Here is a 16,315-nt window from a genome sequence, read left to right as displayed (position 1 = left end):
TTGTTTTGTGATCCCTGTTTCACAATTAAAAAAGAAGAAAGTCCACGAAACAAAAAAGTCAGTCCCTTTAAAAAGTAAGTTACTAAAAAAATATATTTTTTTTAAATATTAAGCGACGGGTCGAACAAGTCGTGTACCCGGTGGAAAGCGTCACGCCTGTCCATAACAGTAGCACTGCCGCTCGGAGGCTACTGCTACGGCGTTCATCTCTCTGAGACATAGTTGACAAGTCCCATGTGCCTGTAATTTCACCAGCACCCTTACCCTTCAAAACTGTAACACGGTAAAGTGGCAGTACTACCCTGGACGAACTCACAAGGAGCTCTACTGCTACTAGATTTTTTTTCGACGATTTTTGAATATGATTTTCGGAACGAAAATGGCTCAAATGCTAATCCGTCAGTGGCAGCGTGTTGTCTTTGCAAATGCAGATTCAACAATAAATGCGGCGTTAATATCTCGACGCGGGAGTAGAATTTTTAAACTGAAAGAACAAAATGAAAGGGACCTTTATGAATCAGTGCTATTCGAGCTTTAATTGCACAATTTCATCTTCACCACAGTGTGACTAATGTAACAAAATATTTTTTTAAGATGGTTTTACGGTATAAACTCATTTTTAAATTTTTTGATTTGGGTCACTTTCATTGTAAGGGTGCGAAGTATTAGTCGGATAATTGCGTCATATTGCGTCATGCGTTAGAAGAAACATACCAACTGATTCGGTAGCCGCCATGCGTTAGAACAGTACCGGCGCGGCGGATAGAAAGAGACAAATTTCATTCATTAAAATACAATAGATGAATGCGTATTATTACATATGATATGGTAAAAAGAAACAGAGATAACTTTAAATATGTGTTTTTTAGAGGACATTAGTTTTATTAATGGATATTAAACGGAAATTTGTGTATTTTGTATGTTTGAAGATATGAAGATAACGAAACCATATTACGTTATTATGTACTAAGTTTTAAATAATAGTTTTATTATGAAGTAGTGTATTTTGGCAAAGTAATCGATAATATTTATTTTTCATTAAATGTTCACACGCATATTACATGAATAAAATAATAATAAATTTAGTAAATTATAACATAGTAATAAGAATATGGCATTAAGTACTTTATCATTTACAATAATATGCCTGAATTTCACAATTTTTTCAAGTTACGTAATTTGGTTGTATTATGATACTCAATAGAGATGTGATGTGACTATTTATTTTCGTTAAATGACATCAGCTGATCGAAACTGTTCATGGCGAAATTTCCACAAATAACGTAGTGTGTACTAAAACAACTTTGCTAACTAGTTTCATACCATTAACTGAATCCGACCTTCAAATATGACCACACCTTTCTGTTACACCCTGTATATATATCGGTATATAATACAAAGTTAAGTATAAATATGGTAAGTTAATGTCGCGATTTTGTTCGGCATCCTTAGAATAGTAATTTGAGATATGCAAAAGTGGTGCAACCAAAGTATATCATTATAAGTACACTACATAATAATTATTAATAAACTCATATACATAGATATATTCATACAAATATTATGAATACATCACAATACATAAATAAGAATATTAAATACTTATGTACTTTTAAAGAAAAAATAGAAAGTTACGTTTAAGTATAGTAAATAAATAAAAAAACGATAGTGGAGAAAAGATGAAACTTAGGAGTTGAAGAAGTTTTTTTATTTATTTAACATCAAGTCGGCACTAACGAGTCGTGCGCCTGATGATAAGCTACACGCCTGTCCATAACAGTTGCAGTGCCACTCAGAGCTTTAAATTGCAAAGATCTGAGGGGCTGCGCCCGTCACCCCGAGACATAAGTTGACAAGACCCATGTGCCTGTAAGTTTACCAGCACCCTTACCCTTCAAAACCGGAACGCAGTAATACTAACATTACTACTTGGCGGTAGAAATAGGTAAGGTCACAGTACTTCCCTCTACGAACTCTTTCACAACTTTCAAAACTTGTCAAGACACTTGTGATCCTTGACACGTTGTTTGAAGGAATCAAGAAAAATAAATGGATTTTTTATTGAATATTTGTTTCATGCATTTTAACGCATTAAATTAATAAAATATATAACCCAAGCGCAACTACAATCACAAATACCACCACCACAAATATAGCCAACACGTGTTTCGCCTATCTCCGAGGCATCCCAAGAGGTTTTTGATTGTTTGACTCTTAACATTTATTTCCATTTTTATTAATAAATCAATCCATTCGCAAAAGGACGCTTGAATCTATTAATTTTTTAAAGTGCTTTTATCACATGAAAGTCATATAAATCTTTAGGTAGGTAAACATGCAATTATGCTTAAAATGAAATGTACATACAAAAACGTTATTTAATCTATGGTCGAATTCAATCAATTGCATTGTGTTCTTGCATCTATTCCAAAATACATTGTTTTACAATTTCTTTATTCCCGACTTCTAAAAATATACAAAAATATATTAATAACTAGGCATAAACTAAAACGTAAAAGTATATTAACAAAGTCTATGAACAGCTCTTCGTTGATTTTAGGTCCGCTTTCGCCATCCTTTTTTTATAACGCTTTTATTTAAGTATGAAAAAGTTATCGACTAATTCATTCGTAGAATCTTTAAAACTCTCTCCTAAAGAGCTGTCATTTTGCAGATGTGGCTTTATTACTCCAAAGGTGCAACTTGGTACTATTTATTTCTCTCATTACACTTTTAATTTACAAAAGTGTTTCATATTTCAGCAAAGAGCACCGTTTTCCGCCTGAACGCATAGAGTTGTTCAAGGAATTGGCAAAACAACCTGACTGCTATGAACGCCTAGCGCGCGCCATCGCCCCTGCTGTTTATGAAAACTTAGACATCAAGAAAGGCGTATTGCTACAACTGCTTGGTGGTACTAAAAAGAATTTCAATGCGGCTGGCAGAACTCATTTCAGGTAGATTTTGTTAACTATAATTAGGTCATCTCCAATAGCTCAATGCGTGTTGGGATTTGTATGAAATTCCGTCGATGAAGAATATTGAGATAGTTTTGTGAGTTTTCCTTCAACATAGTTTATATTCCAAATTGCTATTGAGTTCGAAGCATTTAAAAATGGCACATAACTTGGATTCCACATTCCATTTAACATCAGATAGAGTGGAGTTATCAGTTTTAAGTGTAGGCAAAAAAACATTTACTAGTAGTTATAAGTACCGAGATTTCAATTTCAATTTTTCAATTTCAAATTCAAGGATTTCAATGATTAAACTTGTAGCCCAGTTTGGGGTTAGGATTAGGCCTTGTGCAAATGGTTTCAATACTAGTCTTATTTAATAGTAGCCCAACTGGCAACTCATTTGCCGTCCACATAACTGAATCTTTAATTGACCGTAAACCTTATCACTTTGCACCGTCTTTAGGTCCGAGATAAACATCTTACTGTGCGGTGACCCGGGCACGAGCAAATCGCAACTCCTGCGCTGGGTGCACGGACTGGTGCCGCGCGCGCAGTACACGTCGGGCCGCGGCTCCTCAGCCGTCGGCCTTACCGCCTACGTCACCAAGGACCCGGATACAAGACAGCTCATTTTACAAACGTTAGTTCAATATATCGCGTGAAACCGACAAAATAAAGTGGTACCGAGTGTTTCCGATTACCATAACACAAGCTTTAGTAGATACTAGCTTTAGGTTTAAGGCAAAACGTATATGATGTTGTGTAATATACATACAAATAGCAATCGACAAAATAATCGAAACCGCACATTACTAACACTTACGTGGACGATTTCAATGCCTCTACCATAAGTTTTCAGTGACAGTTGTAGAAACCGTACTGCACAATTTTGTATGGCAATTGTAGAGCTCCCCTAGCGGCCACAAAAAGTCACCATTTGTACACAAATGTTTTACGCAGTCATTAGCGAGAACGAACACTGTTAATCGTGATAGGTACCCAGTTATTAATTACTGTTGCGATATCAATAAAAAATATTTTGCAGTGGCGCTCTGGTCCTGGCCGACAATGGAATCTGTTGCATCGATGAGTTCGACAAGATGAATGACTCAACTCGCAGTGTACTACACGAGGTGAGCGTGACATGAAATCCTGTTAATTTCAAAATTTCCATAACGAATACGGTTGAATAAATACGTGTACGGACGCGTCGTTAAAGTTGCGTGTCGTTTAAAACCTATTGTTTCTATGTCAGAACTCATATTCGAAAAAGACGTGAGTTTTCTTACGAGTGGAGAAAAAACAAAACCGAAGAAATAATGCAGCTTTTAAAAAATAAACAACGTGCCTTAAAAAATTTTAATTTCGAATTTCAAATCAGACTGCATCTCAGTTCTAAGTGGTCAGTTCGACATATTAAAACACACACGATAGTTTAAAAAATGCGAGAAATCTTTACAGTTTTAAATTTATTTAAAAAAAACAGTTTGTTTCTGTAATAATCTGTGTAGGTTCTCTGTCGTTGTAGATTTGTAGATTCTCCTCTCAGTGAATTCTTAAGTTAAAACGCGTGCGTGACTCAGCTCGACATTGGCGAAATCATCGATTACTTCGATGGGGCCATAACATTTAAAAGAAAAACAAGAAGAAAACTCACCGAAACTGACTTTATCTTTTCAAGGTGATGGAACAACAAACGCTGTCAGTGGCAAAAGCTGGTATCATCTGTCAATTAAATGCGCGTACGTCGATATTAGCAGCGGCAAACCCCGCGGAATCGCAATGGAACAAGAATAAGACTATCGTCGAGAACGTACAGTTGCCTCATACACTTATGTCCAGGTACTTTTTGTATCCCCTTGACCATGTACAAGAGTTTATTGACATAAACACTGCAAAGAGCGATTGTTCACTTTAGAATTATGTAATATATAACGTATAAGAGCTTTAGCCGGTTTTAAGCTTTCAAGTTCATTCGAGCTGAAGCCAAAAGCACATCGTCTTTCTCGCTGGTAACTCTTTACTATATACAGAGTGTGACTAGCAACGCAATGAAATCAACTCTCATTTAGTTGCGAAGTTAGCTTGAAATAATATGATCTTAGATAAGCTCCGTTGAATAATTGCCTCCGTGGCCTAACGGTTACCATGACTGCCACGCAGAAATATTTGTATAGCCTACATTTATTTCTCTCGTGAGTTTGGGTGTCATTAGTGGTTGACTATATGTGTCCATAGCACCCGCGACACAAAGTTTCCCTACTGCGAGACAGGGTTGAGTGGTGTGTTCTTATTTAAAAAAAAACTAAAAAAAATTATAGTATGAAGAACTTAGCCAGACAACCCTATACGTAACAAAGTAATGTGTGTGTGTAATAATACAATATGTTCTAGTATTTGTGAATCTAGATGCATTCTGTTATTCCAGATTTGACCTAATATTCTTGGTGCTGGATCCTCAAGACGAAGTTTTTGATAGACGGCTTGCGTCTCATCTTGTCTCACTTTATTATAAAGACTACACAAACTCGCAGGATGACCAGGATATTGTGGTATGTTACATCACATGGTATGACCAGTACAGTATAGTATTTGATACAACAATGCAATCCAACCACAGTATATTATATCTGTCGTTTTTGATGACGGAGCAAAGTGACAGTTCATTGCGCAAGTGTTGCCCGCTCGCGAGCAGCTGGGTGATTGCAATCGATAAATGTTCTATCGACTGAATAAAGATCACGCTGTTTTATTATTCATTTCAATCATCCTTGACCCATAATTCATCAAATTACTGGGCATAAGTTCATTTGAATTGTCAATTTTTGTAAGTTTATACATGCATACACTGTATTTAGATCTATGTTTATGAAAAATACTAAGATAAGAGCAGACACATAATCAAATCCGGCTATTCTTGTTAAAATGTATATGAATAAAAATTGATCTCGATACTAGTAGGCCAACTGTAAAAATAAGAATAAAGTAGGCTAAACGCAATTAGTAAACATTAGAACGTCGTAACATTCACAATGCAGTCATTTTTGGTAAAATTTTACCTTCTTTCAAAATCTATCGATAAAACTATCGACAACAACTACATGACTATTTAACATTTTGTGAAACTGGCAACCCTAGAAATGTCATCTCAAACTGCCTCCGTGGCCGACTGCCACGCAGAGGTCCCAGGTTCGATTCCCGGACCGGAAGAAATATTTGTATAGCCTACATTTATTTCTCTCGTGAGTTTGGTTGTAATTTGTGGTTGTCTGTGTCCATGGCACCCGCGACACAGGGTTTCCCTAGTGCGGGGCTAGTTGAGTATGTACGTTACGTTATTGAAACCAGCTGGGGCCTTACCGTGCAGTCTTATTACGATTTCAGTTTAGGACCTAAAATTAATCATTGTGAGACAGCGCTACATGAAGTGTATATCAACCATCCCACTGTCATTTTACTCCGTCTTCAAAAAAGACAGATTATAGATATTAGATAATAGATTTTTGATAATAGATATTTGCTCTTGTTTCAGGATATGAGCCTTATGCGTGATTACATCGCATTCGCCAAGGAACACGTGCAGCCAAAGCTAAGTGAAACAGCACAGCAGAGACTCATAGATGCTTACGTAGACATGAGGTAAGTAGACATCGAAATATCGCTTTGTACCATAATATGTACCATAATATCGCTTTGTACCGTAATATCTGACATTCAAGGCGATAAATAAATTATATATATATATATGACCCTATTATCTAGATAGTAGTGCAATTTGTACCGTACCATAACTATTCCCAGCTTTACAAATAAATTGCATTTTTCAGACGTGTAGGCAGCGGGCGCGGTCAAATATCAGCATATCCTCGGCAGTTGGAGTCACTGATTCGCTTGGCCGAAGCTCATGCCAGAATGCGCCTATCCCCCGTTGTTGATATAAAGGATGTCGATGAAGCAGCCAGGTAAAAAAGTTATAACCTTATTTGGCACCCAAGCTTATTATTGGCGCCCAACGTGGGACTTACAACAACACCAAAACTAAGCTGTAATAATTTCTTATCATTGTTATACCTAATCATTGTAATACTTCATTTCTTATCATTGTAATACCTCATCTGCAAATCAATTAATTAGTTTTTGCATCTTCATATTTCGTGAGTTATAGCGAACTTTTTCCGCAATGAAGGAACTAATCAAATGCCTCAATTACAGGTTACACCGTGAAGCTCTAAAGCAGTCGGCAACAGACCCAGCATCCGGTCGCATCGACGTGGGCATCCTCACAACTGGTTTGGGCGCGGCCGCGCGAAGGCGTCGGGCTGACCTCGTCAAGGCCCTCAAGGAACTCATCCAGCCTTACTCCAAGCCACATACGATTACGCATAACAAGCTGTTGCAGGAAGTTAATGCTACCTCGCAGATTGTAAGCATTTTTACGAAATAAAATTATTTACGTATAATGTGCTATCGCGTAATAAATGCCTGAAGAAAGTTCATGGTAAACTAGAATCAAATTAGCGGGATGTAGATTAATTAATAATAATAATAACGCTCACACTCAACATAGCCCCGCACTAGGGAAACCCTGTGTCGCGGGTGCCATGGACACACACATAGACAACCACAAATTACACCCAAACTCACGAGAGAAATAAATGTAGGCCATACAAATATTTCTCCCGGCCCGGGAATCGAACCTGGGACCTCTGCGTGGCAGTCCGGCATGGTAACCGTTCGGCCACGGAGGCAGTTAAATAAAATTGATATACTCATTGACCTTTTTTTTTTTTGACGGGGGGAAATCTTTATGGATACCCCTGAGCCCAGGGAGACTCAGGGGTTATGTGGGGACTCTCCCTCCACACTGGAAGGCCTACCCCACTAAAACCCCCCCGGGTTTCCCTCTCGCCGGTTGAGTCGGCGCCGTGGGATCAGTGAACATCACCACGACGTATACTCATTGACCTACCAACAAATGGACGTCGGGTCTAATACAAAAACCAAGAAAAAAAGTCCGAAGTTGACCTATACAAACGTAGTGACAAGTAAGGAAATGTAAAAAAAAAAAACTAAAACATTTAATTGAAATTGTAAGGTCATTGCAGTACTGCAACAATTAAAGGGCCCAAAAACACCATATTCAGCTTCTACTGGAAACTTAACAAAATGCACCATATTTCTTCTTAACAAAATGCACCATGTGCTTTGAAGTGAAAATTACTCGAACACAAAAGTAATGGAGTAGCCTTTATCGTAAATATTAATTAACTTTTATATACATATATTATTATGTACGAGTTGTACAAATTCACTTAAAGAAATAATTAAGAGTTGGGCAGATACATACATACAAATATTACTACAACTGTGAAAATAAGCGTGTACTATAAGAAATGTACCGATATTCCAACTAACCGTAAACTCAATTATCCGTAATTCCGAAAACCGATTTATAACAAAAGCTTTCGAGTAATTTTGATGCTTTTCACAAAGACAAAAGTAGCTTTTGTTTTATAATCTTCCTAAAAAAATACATTTGACATTATGAAGCTAACGTTATTTCGGGCAAATGTATTTTCTGACTTCTGATAGGTAATCCCAAGCCGTAAAACGAGTACAACAATATTTTGTTAGTTATTGCTAACTTTTGATTATTTTGTGTGCTTTTGTAATTTATATTTACGATTAATTTATATGTAAATTAAATACTATAAAACTGTACAAAATAACACTTTTAAATGAGAGCTATGATAAAACAATACATTTGTTTTTTACACTTTACTGCAGCAATTTTTACAAGTTATTATTATATTGGTACTGCATGATTGACAACCGCGCTGTCAGTCGAACAAACGAAGACTGTTGCGCGATTGATCTGTATGCGATTTTAACGCCCTATGGGTGCGGACACTTTTTAGCGCGAACCCGAAGTCCATTTATTGGTAGGTCAATGGATATACTACAGAAAAAAAAATGACTTTGAAGGGAGTGTATGTATGCATCTTAGACTATTTTTTTTTCCATCCTCTAAAGTATGCATACAGATGAAGAGTTGACGTGAACATTGACCATTGGTAATATTACTTAGACATAAACATTTTTCCTAAATTTTTGCACATTTGACAGTGACACCTGTCAAAAGTTGAAGATACTGAACTCCATTTCGAAAATTTGTGAAAATCAATCAAGCCAAACATGATTTAGAAAAGTACATTTAGTAATGTATAATACAATTTTATTATATAATTCATGCTAAATAAAACTTCAAAAGATATATCTAAACATAGAACATAATAATATGAGTATTATATTTTTCTGAAAAACTTCCACTATTTTAAATTTTTCGGAAAATTACCCAACACTACATACATACTGTCTGTCTGTAATTATAATTTGACAACGTTTTTCAGACGATATCACGGGACCAACTGGATGAAGCGTTACGCGACCTGCAGGATGAAGGCAAAGTGGTAATTGTCAGCTCCACGCACATACGGCTTTGCTGAGTTGTCTATTTTTTTTACGCTTTTTGTCAAAAGTGATGATAGTATTTCGAAGTTGGAATACATGGTACGCCCCTAGGAACAATAGGTTGCAGGCAGCTGAAGATCCTATACTGTGGGACAAAATTAATAATAAACTACGGTCGAGGCTACGGTATCTACTGGTGAGGCGCCTATGTTCAGCAGTAGAAAGTGTAATCATCCCTCTAACGATAGTGGATGGTTAAAAAATTGAATTCTGTCATTGTGATGTCCATCCGAAGAGGTACTTTCATAACCTAACCTCTGGTTTAAAAAACCCAAAAAGTCATTCATCCCCTAGGTTGCCACCCTTAGAGGTGGAATATTTTCATGAAATTTAAATGGGACCACATCTGAGGTACCTTCTGTCCAACAAAAAAAGAATCATCAAAATTGGTTCACAAATGGCGGAGTTATCGCGTAACATACATAAAAAAAACACAAATTGAGAACCTCCTCCTTTTTTTGAAGTCGGTTAAAAAATAACTACCTTGCTGCTGCCTAGTCGTTGGCGATTTAGATCAGAATTAATCGGCAATATACGTCGAAACTGATATTGGCCCAAGAAAAAAAAAACTCCACATATACCACCACGCCTGTCTCCCAGAGGAGTAGGCACAGATGAACTCCTCGCTATGCTTCTGACAAACTTTTTCGACTCCACTGAAATCCAATGCCCGTTCTAACCCAAGTAGCGCCCGGTTGCAATTAATACCCTAGCGCCCTCTAGTGGTCGCGTGATAAAACCGTCCACACTTTTTGTCGCGAATTCCGGTACGTTGAAATTTCATAAATGTGGTTTTAAGTAAAGCCGGCACTGCTCGCATCAGTCTCTTCATACGTGATCGTTTATTCCAAAACTATCAGTACTTTGCAAAAGGCGTAAAAGAATCAACACCCCTCATGGGTTTTATTTTTCTGTATCTAATGGAGCAATAAACATTTTGACGTAATAACACTTATGCCATTCTTCCACGAGGGGTACGACGTGTTGATATTATAACTAGGTTAAGTTTAGTTTTTAAGTTTTAACTTTTGATTATTAAATGTCAATTATATTATTATTTGTTCTTCTTTGGCTAACGACGTTCCTTAGCTTCAACAAGTTCTTGAGGTATTAAGTGTGATTTGACCCAAGGTCTCCTGATAATAGACTCATTATCGGCATCTTGAATGAAACTATACTAGTATCATTGGCTAAGAGAGAGATCCAGAGGGCTGATCGATTTGGACTTGGTAATAAATAACCTTGAGCACAGGCTTAATAATAAGCTGAAATAGTGCAAATTCTCGAATAATGCGCAATAATCAATCAACAATTTTTATCATGTGATCGGTTGTCTTCATATCCATCCATCCCGTATTTATTAAATACGGTCGTGAACTATACACATAAATATTTGCTTATAGGCAATAAAATACTTTTTAGCCTCTAATATGTAGCTGTTAAGGGAGGAAAACTGAAAATAACTAAAAACAAGACTAGTTCTTTTCGCATAAATAACTTTATTTACATCCTAACTAAATCATTACGTGTTTCAAAAAGTCAAGCCAACAACAAGCCAATCTACTTCATTGAATGAAAGCTAAACAAACAAATTATGCCCATTCAATTTTACAAAATATTTTCTTTTGCATTTACATAATTCTTAAGAGTGTGTGCATATTTATTTGAAATCACTTTTTCGTTCCCATGATTTGTGCATTTCTAATTGTGTGTAAATATCAGTGGCGAAGAGTGCATATTCACAAATGTGAGGCCGGAAAGGCAGTTCTACATCAATATTATATTGCGTCGGCCACTAATAACCAACAAAAATTTCGAAAGTCACCAGATAATCCCTGATACAATTATTTCCAAAGACACGCATAAAAATTCATTATTACTAACATTTGAAAACGGGAATAAACGCGTTTACATACGAATAGGTATTTTTCAGTCAGTCAGGCTGACTCAGCCCGTGACCACGGCCGGTGCAACCTGGCCGAAACGTCAGGAAACTAGGTAGGTGTGAAAAATACCTATTCGTATGTAAACGCGTTTATTCCCGTTTCCAAATGTTAGTACAATGCAATTCATTATTATTTTCACCGAAAACAATAGTATACCACCAAAACTATAAAGACAATCTACCTTTCTTGCTTGCACCTATGGATTGGTAATTATTCTTTCCCTCGTAAATCTCGATTCAAGTCTAACTCAAATTAATCTATTACACAGGTTAGCAATTACACTTGTAATCGTCACACTGATTAAACTCTACTATTACTAATTTTGTATCACCACTGATGGTAATGTATGCGGTGGGGTTTAAGATCCCAGTCCATCTTGTTGGGGCACTGGCGTGTTTGATAAGTGGATTAACAAAAGTTGATGTGAACTACGCGTCAGTGTTGGTAATAATTACAGCTCGTTTATGTTTCGTTCACATTGAATTTTGTAAATTTTTATTCTCGTCATAGATGGTATTGTCCATACAAATATTTTATAGTATATTGAAGCGTCATCGACCAGCACGTTATTGAACCATCTGGTTCAGAGCTGTCGCTCGAACTTCAAGAGAGAAGACTAGTATCACACCAATTTTCAAACGTATCCAAAAAAAATATGTATCCAAGGATTGTTTCAATAAAATTAATTGAGAATTTAACTTTATACCTCTCATAATACTCTGTCATTTGCAAATTGTAAAAACCTTTGTGTGCAGGAATAGCAAAGTGCTGTAAATACATGTTTTTGGAATAGACCTTACGGCCCGCCACCCGTGCCCATTTGTAAAGTAAAAAACTTACAAACGAAAAAGCATACTACTTACAGAGTCACTAGTAAAATATATCTTAAAAAATGCACAAATCATGTAAAGTATAAACAAAAAATAATGTTAATAGTTTCACACTATATACATTTCAAACTCGAGATGGGATTTACTCATAATTAACAATTGATAATATACTCATGGTCATAGAGAAACGTAGAGTTACGATAACAACGTTCTTGTATGTGGCCAGCGGTTCATATGAACATTGCTATCATAAACAACTTTAATCGAAATCATAAGACGATTGAAGCCAAACTTTTTCTTAAATGAAACGTTCTTGTATGTGGCCAGTGGTTCATATGAACATTGTTATCACAAAAAACGTTTAATCGAAATCAAGACGGTTGAAGTCAAACTTTTTTGAAATTAAACGTTCTTGTATGTAGCCAATGGTTCATATGAACATTGTTATCATAAAGAACGTTTAATTTAAATCAAAAGTCGATTGAAGCAATTCTTTTATCAAATTAAATGTTCTTGTATGTGGCCAATTGTTCATATAACGTTGTTATCATAAATAACGTTTAATCGAAATTAAAGGACCACTGAAGTCATTATTTTTTCTAAATTAAACGTTCTGGTATATGTGGCCAATATGAACATTGTTATCATAATTCAACCTTTTTTTAACGTTCCTGTAAATACAAGTGTATTAAGTTACTCAACATGTTTACCCGTACCCTGTAAATAAATATGGAATATGATATACTGTACAATAATAAAATTCTTTGTTATTTTAATAAACAATCATAGAGAACTGAAATGGCACTAGCAGATTATTTGGTTTCGGTAAACTTATAATCGAGATATCATATAATTTTAGCTGCAAAGAATACTGAATATAAAATACATATCGTAAATAATTTTGATTGTTGAATTAACGGCCAAAAAAATAATTAATGTTTGAGCCCTTCATAATGGGTTGGAGTTAAAATTGTCCCCGAATTTACAATGCAAGAACGCTTAAACTATTATTTTGCGATGCTTGTTGCTGCATCTACTATTCACTGTCCTTTGTGGTATAAGTTTTTATGCTCGTATACGAGTTTCCACAACAGTACCCCACGAAAGATATTTTTGAAAATCTATTTTGGCTTCAATGCCTTTCGCTGTTACGAAATTAACTAATTTTTTTTATAATAATTTGTTTTTTGTTAGTTATTTTTAACTCCCGACGCAAAAAGGACTTATAGAGATCATGGCCCACCAAAGTATAAAAACTAAACCCACGGCGTACAGAAATTACATGGCTAGGTTCATAGAAAAATATGTGTACTTTACAACGGTATGTGTCGCTTTATTGCGGGTACTGGGAATTATGGAATAAAAAAAAATATTTTTATATAAAAAATGTATGTTAGTGCAAAATATTTATGTGTTTTGTATATAAATGATATTTACTCTGACAGGAAGTCAATGAAACGTAATGTAGGGCTTCCACACAATTAAAATATGTTAAATATCTAATCTTTATTACCCTGTTACATGTTAACCCCGTAGATTTTCAATATTTTTTACATAAAATAAAAAGTGGTTTAAAACAGCATAATTTAAAACTGATGTGGTTTTTGTACACAAACATCTATTAACCGGGTCAGATTATGGGCCATGATCTTTGGTCTACGGAAACGGCATCGCAGCTGCTAAACATCTGTAGTGATCTCAAAGCTGTTTTTTTTTTATTTGAAGGCTTATTTCATCAGATTGGTTCTTAGCTATAGTATAGTTGATAAATATTTGTTCAGCTGCTTAAAGATAATCATCTCTCGGTTGGTGTGGTTATCTCAGTCATAATTTTTTTTCGATTCATAAAACTGGATATAATTGCAAAATAAGGTAAGGTTTGTTTACATTATGATACCACAAGAATGTGCTGTTTTAGATGTGAGCCATTAAAATTAAAACAAAAGTATTAAAACTAAAGTATAATATTAAAATATTAGTAATTAAAACAAATATTAATTAAATTACAGTAACTAGAATCTAGTATCTGTAATATTTTGAGGTACTATATATTTAATTTCCTTCTAATATAGATTACATTCCGGGTTGGGATTTGCAATTAATTTAGTTTTTGAATGAAACAGTAAATCATTTCATATAGATTTAATTTCCACTTGTCCAACCGATTTGAAATTGATATACTGTGGAAATCCGATGACATTACAATAATATGGTAACCATGATCTGATACTGTAAACAGGACATTCTGCAGACTCCCCAACTCCTAAACTACTTACTGACAGTAGAACTATCGAGGTTGGGCACATTAAATTTATCTCCACGAGTTGTTACCTTACGGATGGTGACATTATTCAACTTTTTTAAGTATACTGTTTTGCATCGGGGTGTATTTTTCAATTTTAGTTTAATCATGTCTATAGCTTATATAAGTGTGACAATTAAATTAGGACAAATTAACTATTACTTAATTCATAGTTTGTACGCAACATTGAAAAGCACATCGAAACTTGACATACTAATACCAACAACAAAATTAATCCGTCGTTTAATTTCAAACTATAAAACTATTACTTCTAACGTAACCGCTTATACGTAACAACAAATGTTAAACACTGAAAATCGTCAACGCAGGTACAAGTAAATACTATCTTAAAACCACTGAAGTAAGCTCCGTTTGAACCATTTAACTAGGAACTTAATTTTGAACGAATAACTCGCAAAAAAAACTTGACATTTAATCAAATCACCCTTTTGTTACTTAACGACTGTATCCCAAATTTTTATGCTAAGTCAACAGCAAAAATAGCTGGATAATTTTGAATTCCTTACTGCTATAACACCTCTATCAAAGTGTATATAAATATTTGTGTATAAAAAGTGTATTGTCTTAAATTTATGTGCAGCTTTCACGTCGCCATTGCGCTTATCTGTTTGGACGTATAAATGTTGTAGTTTAATATTTTACCAGTAAAAACTTTAGAATTTTTTGCTTTATTAACCTCCTAAAGGGTACATCAAAATGTACTTAATATGTGAAATGTTTTAATTCCTATGATAACATAAACGTCTAGTGTACATTATCATGAAAATATCACATTCAAATTTAGCGCAATATATTCTATATGACCATAAGGTTGTCGATGACCTCGGTGGCCCGACGGTTTATACTGTGGGCAATAGATGAGGAAGTCCCAGGTTCAATTCCCGGTAAGATCAAATTGGGAAATTGGTTCTGATCAGGGTGTTCTGGGAAGTGCAATGAATTTCGTTGCGCTGGTACTCATAGTACAGGGAATTCCGAGTCTGGTACTAAAAAGGGAATCTAGAAAAATACGTTTTTCATACAAAACTGAGGGTATGTAGTTATATTTAGTACATAACTAGTTATATTGTATAAGTAGTTATATTTAATACACTCATCAAGTGTCTAGGGATCAAGCAGATTACTGAAAATCAGGTTTTTTAATAATTTTTTAACACCATTGGTTTTTTTGGTCATTTCATAATTAAATAAATAATTAATATAATAAATTTATACAGATATTTTTACTTGATAAGGTAATCAAATAAACTAACTTGGTCCCTAGACATTTTTTATATGTGTACATTGGTCGTTTAAAGCTTTTCCCATTGTAATTTGCCAGGTCATAAAAAGTTAATGGTTGTGACAATCTTTGTGTTGCCGCAAAAAGGCGGCTTGCGGCATCGCAATTTATACAACCGCTGCAGTTAAATTTTAAACGTCAAACGGAACTGTACCCAGAGTTTCGGCTATCAAGAGGTGGCACGTGACGTCGGTGACGGATCGTCAGTCGCGGCTGTTTCTTCTGCCTCAGCCGCCTTGTCATCGGACATTGTCTTCAATCGGGGCTCGTCGAACCGCGAACATGCCTCCAATACGTACTTGTTGAATAACTCCGGCTTATCTAAATATACATGATGGCCTGCGCCGTTGATTACCTGTGCGGGGAAAAATAATAGGTGTGAACGATGAAGTCTAGTAATAAAGTAATAATAAAAACTGACACATCACAAACCCGCACTAGTG

At 35.3% G+C, this 16,315-nt stretch overlaps 2 protein-coding genes across 5 annotated transcripts in view; one reads left to right on the top strand and one right to left on the bottom strand.

Annotated features, from left to right (window-relative positions):
* Positions 1–9,815, top strand: part of LOC113231068 (DNA replication licensing factor MCM4) — a 34,564-nt gene extending 24,749 nt beyond the window's left edge. Inside the window, exons 9-17 of one of the 2 annotated variants that reach the window (XM_026465234.1) lie at positions 2,763–2,957; positions 3,424–3,600; positions 4,006–4,093; positions 4,642–4,802; positions 5,389–5,512; positions 6,493–6,599; positions 6,788–6,922; positions 7,173–7,383; positions 9,371–9,815. In XM_026465234.1, coding sequence (XP_026321019.1) covers positions 2,763–2,957; positions 3,424–3,600; positions 4,006–4,093; positions 4,642–4,802; positions 5,389–5,512; positions 6,493–6,599; positions 6,788–6,922; positions 7,173–7,383; positions 9,371–9,466 — 1,294 coding nt within the window. In that variant the 3' untranslated portion in view covers positions 9,467–9,815. Of the gene's footprint in view, positions 1–2,747; positions 2,958–3,423; positions 3,601–4,005; positions 4,094–4,641; positions 4,803–5,388; positions 5,513–6,492; positions 6,600–6,787; positions 6,923–7,172; positions 7,384–9,370 lie in introns of both variants that reach the window. The other variant, XM_026465233.1, reaches the window with a different exon arrangement.
* Positions 1–16,315, bottom strand: part of LOC113231070 (1-acylglycerol-3-phosphate O-acyltransferase ABHD5) — a 56,606-nt gene that overhangs the window by 19,387 nt on the left and 20,904 nt on the right. For 2 of the 3 annotated variants that reach the window (XM_026465237.1, XM_026465236.1), the window contains exon 7: positions 15,870–16,227. The exons of the other annotated variant lie outside the window; for it this stretch is intronic. In XM_026465237.1, the coding sequence (XP_026321022.1) occupies positions 16,042–16,227 (186 nt within the window). In that variant the 3' untranslated portion in view covers positions 15,870–16,041. Of the gene's footprint in view, positions 1–15,869; positions 16,228–16,315 lie in introns of those variants that run through there. 3 annotated transcript variants of the gene reach the window in all.

This window comes from Hyposmocoma kahamanoa, unplaced genomic scaffold (genome assembly GCF_003589595.1).
Source record: "Hyposmocoma kahamanoa isolate Upper Pololo Valley unplaced genomic scaffold, ASM358959v1 64, whole genome shotgun sequence".
NCBI lineage: Eukaryota > Metazoa > Arthropoda > Insecta > Lepidoptera > Cosmopterigidae > Hyposmocoma > Hyposmocoma kahamanoa.
This window is presented reverse-complemented; position numbering and strand designations above follow the sequence as displayed.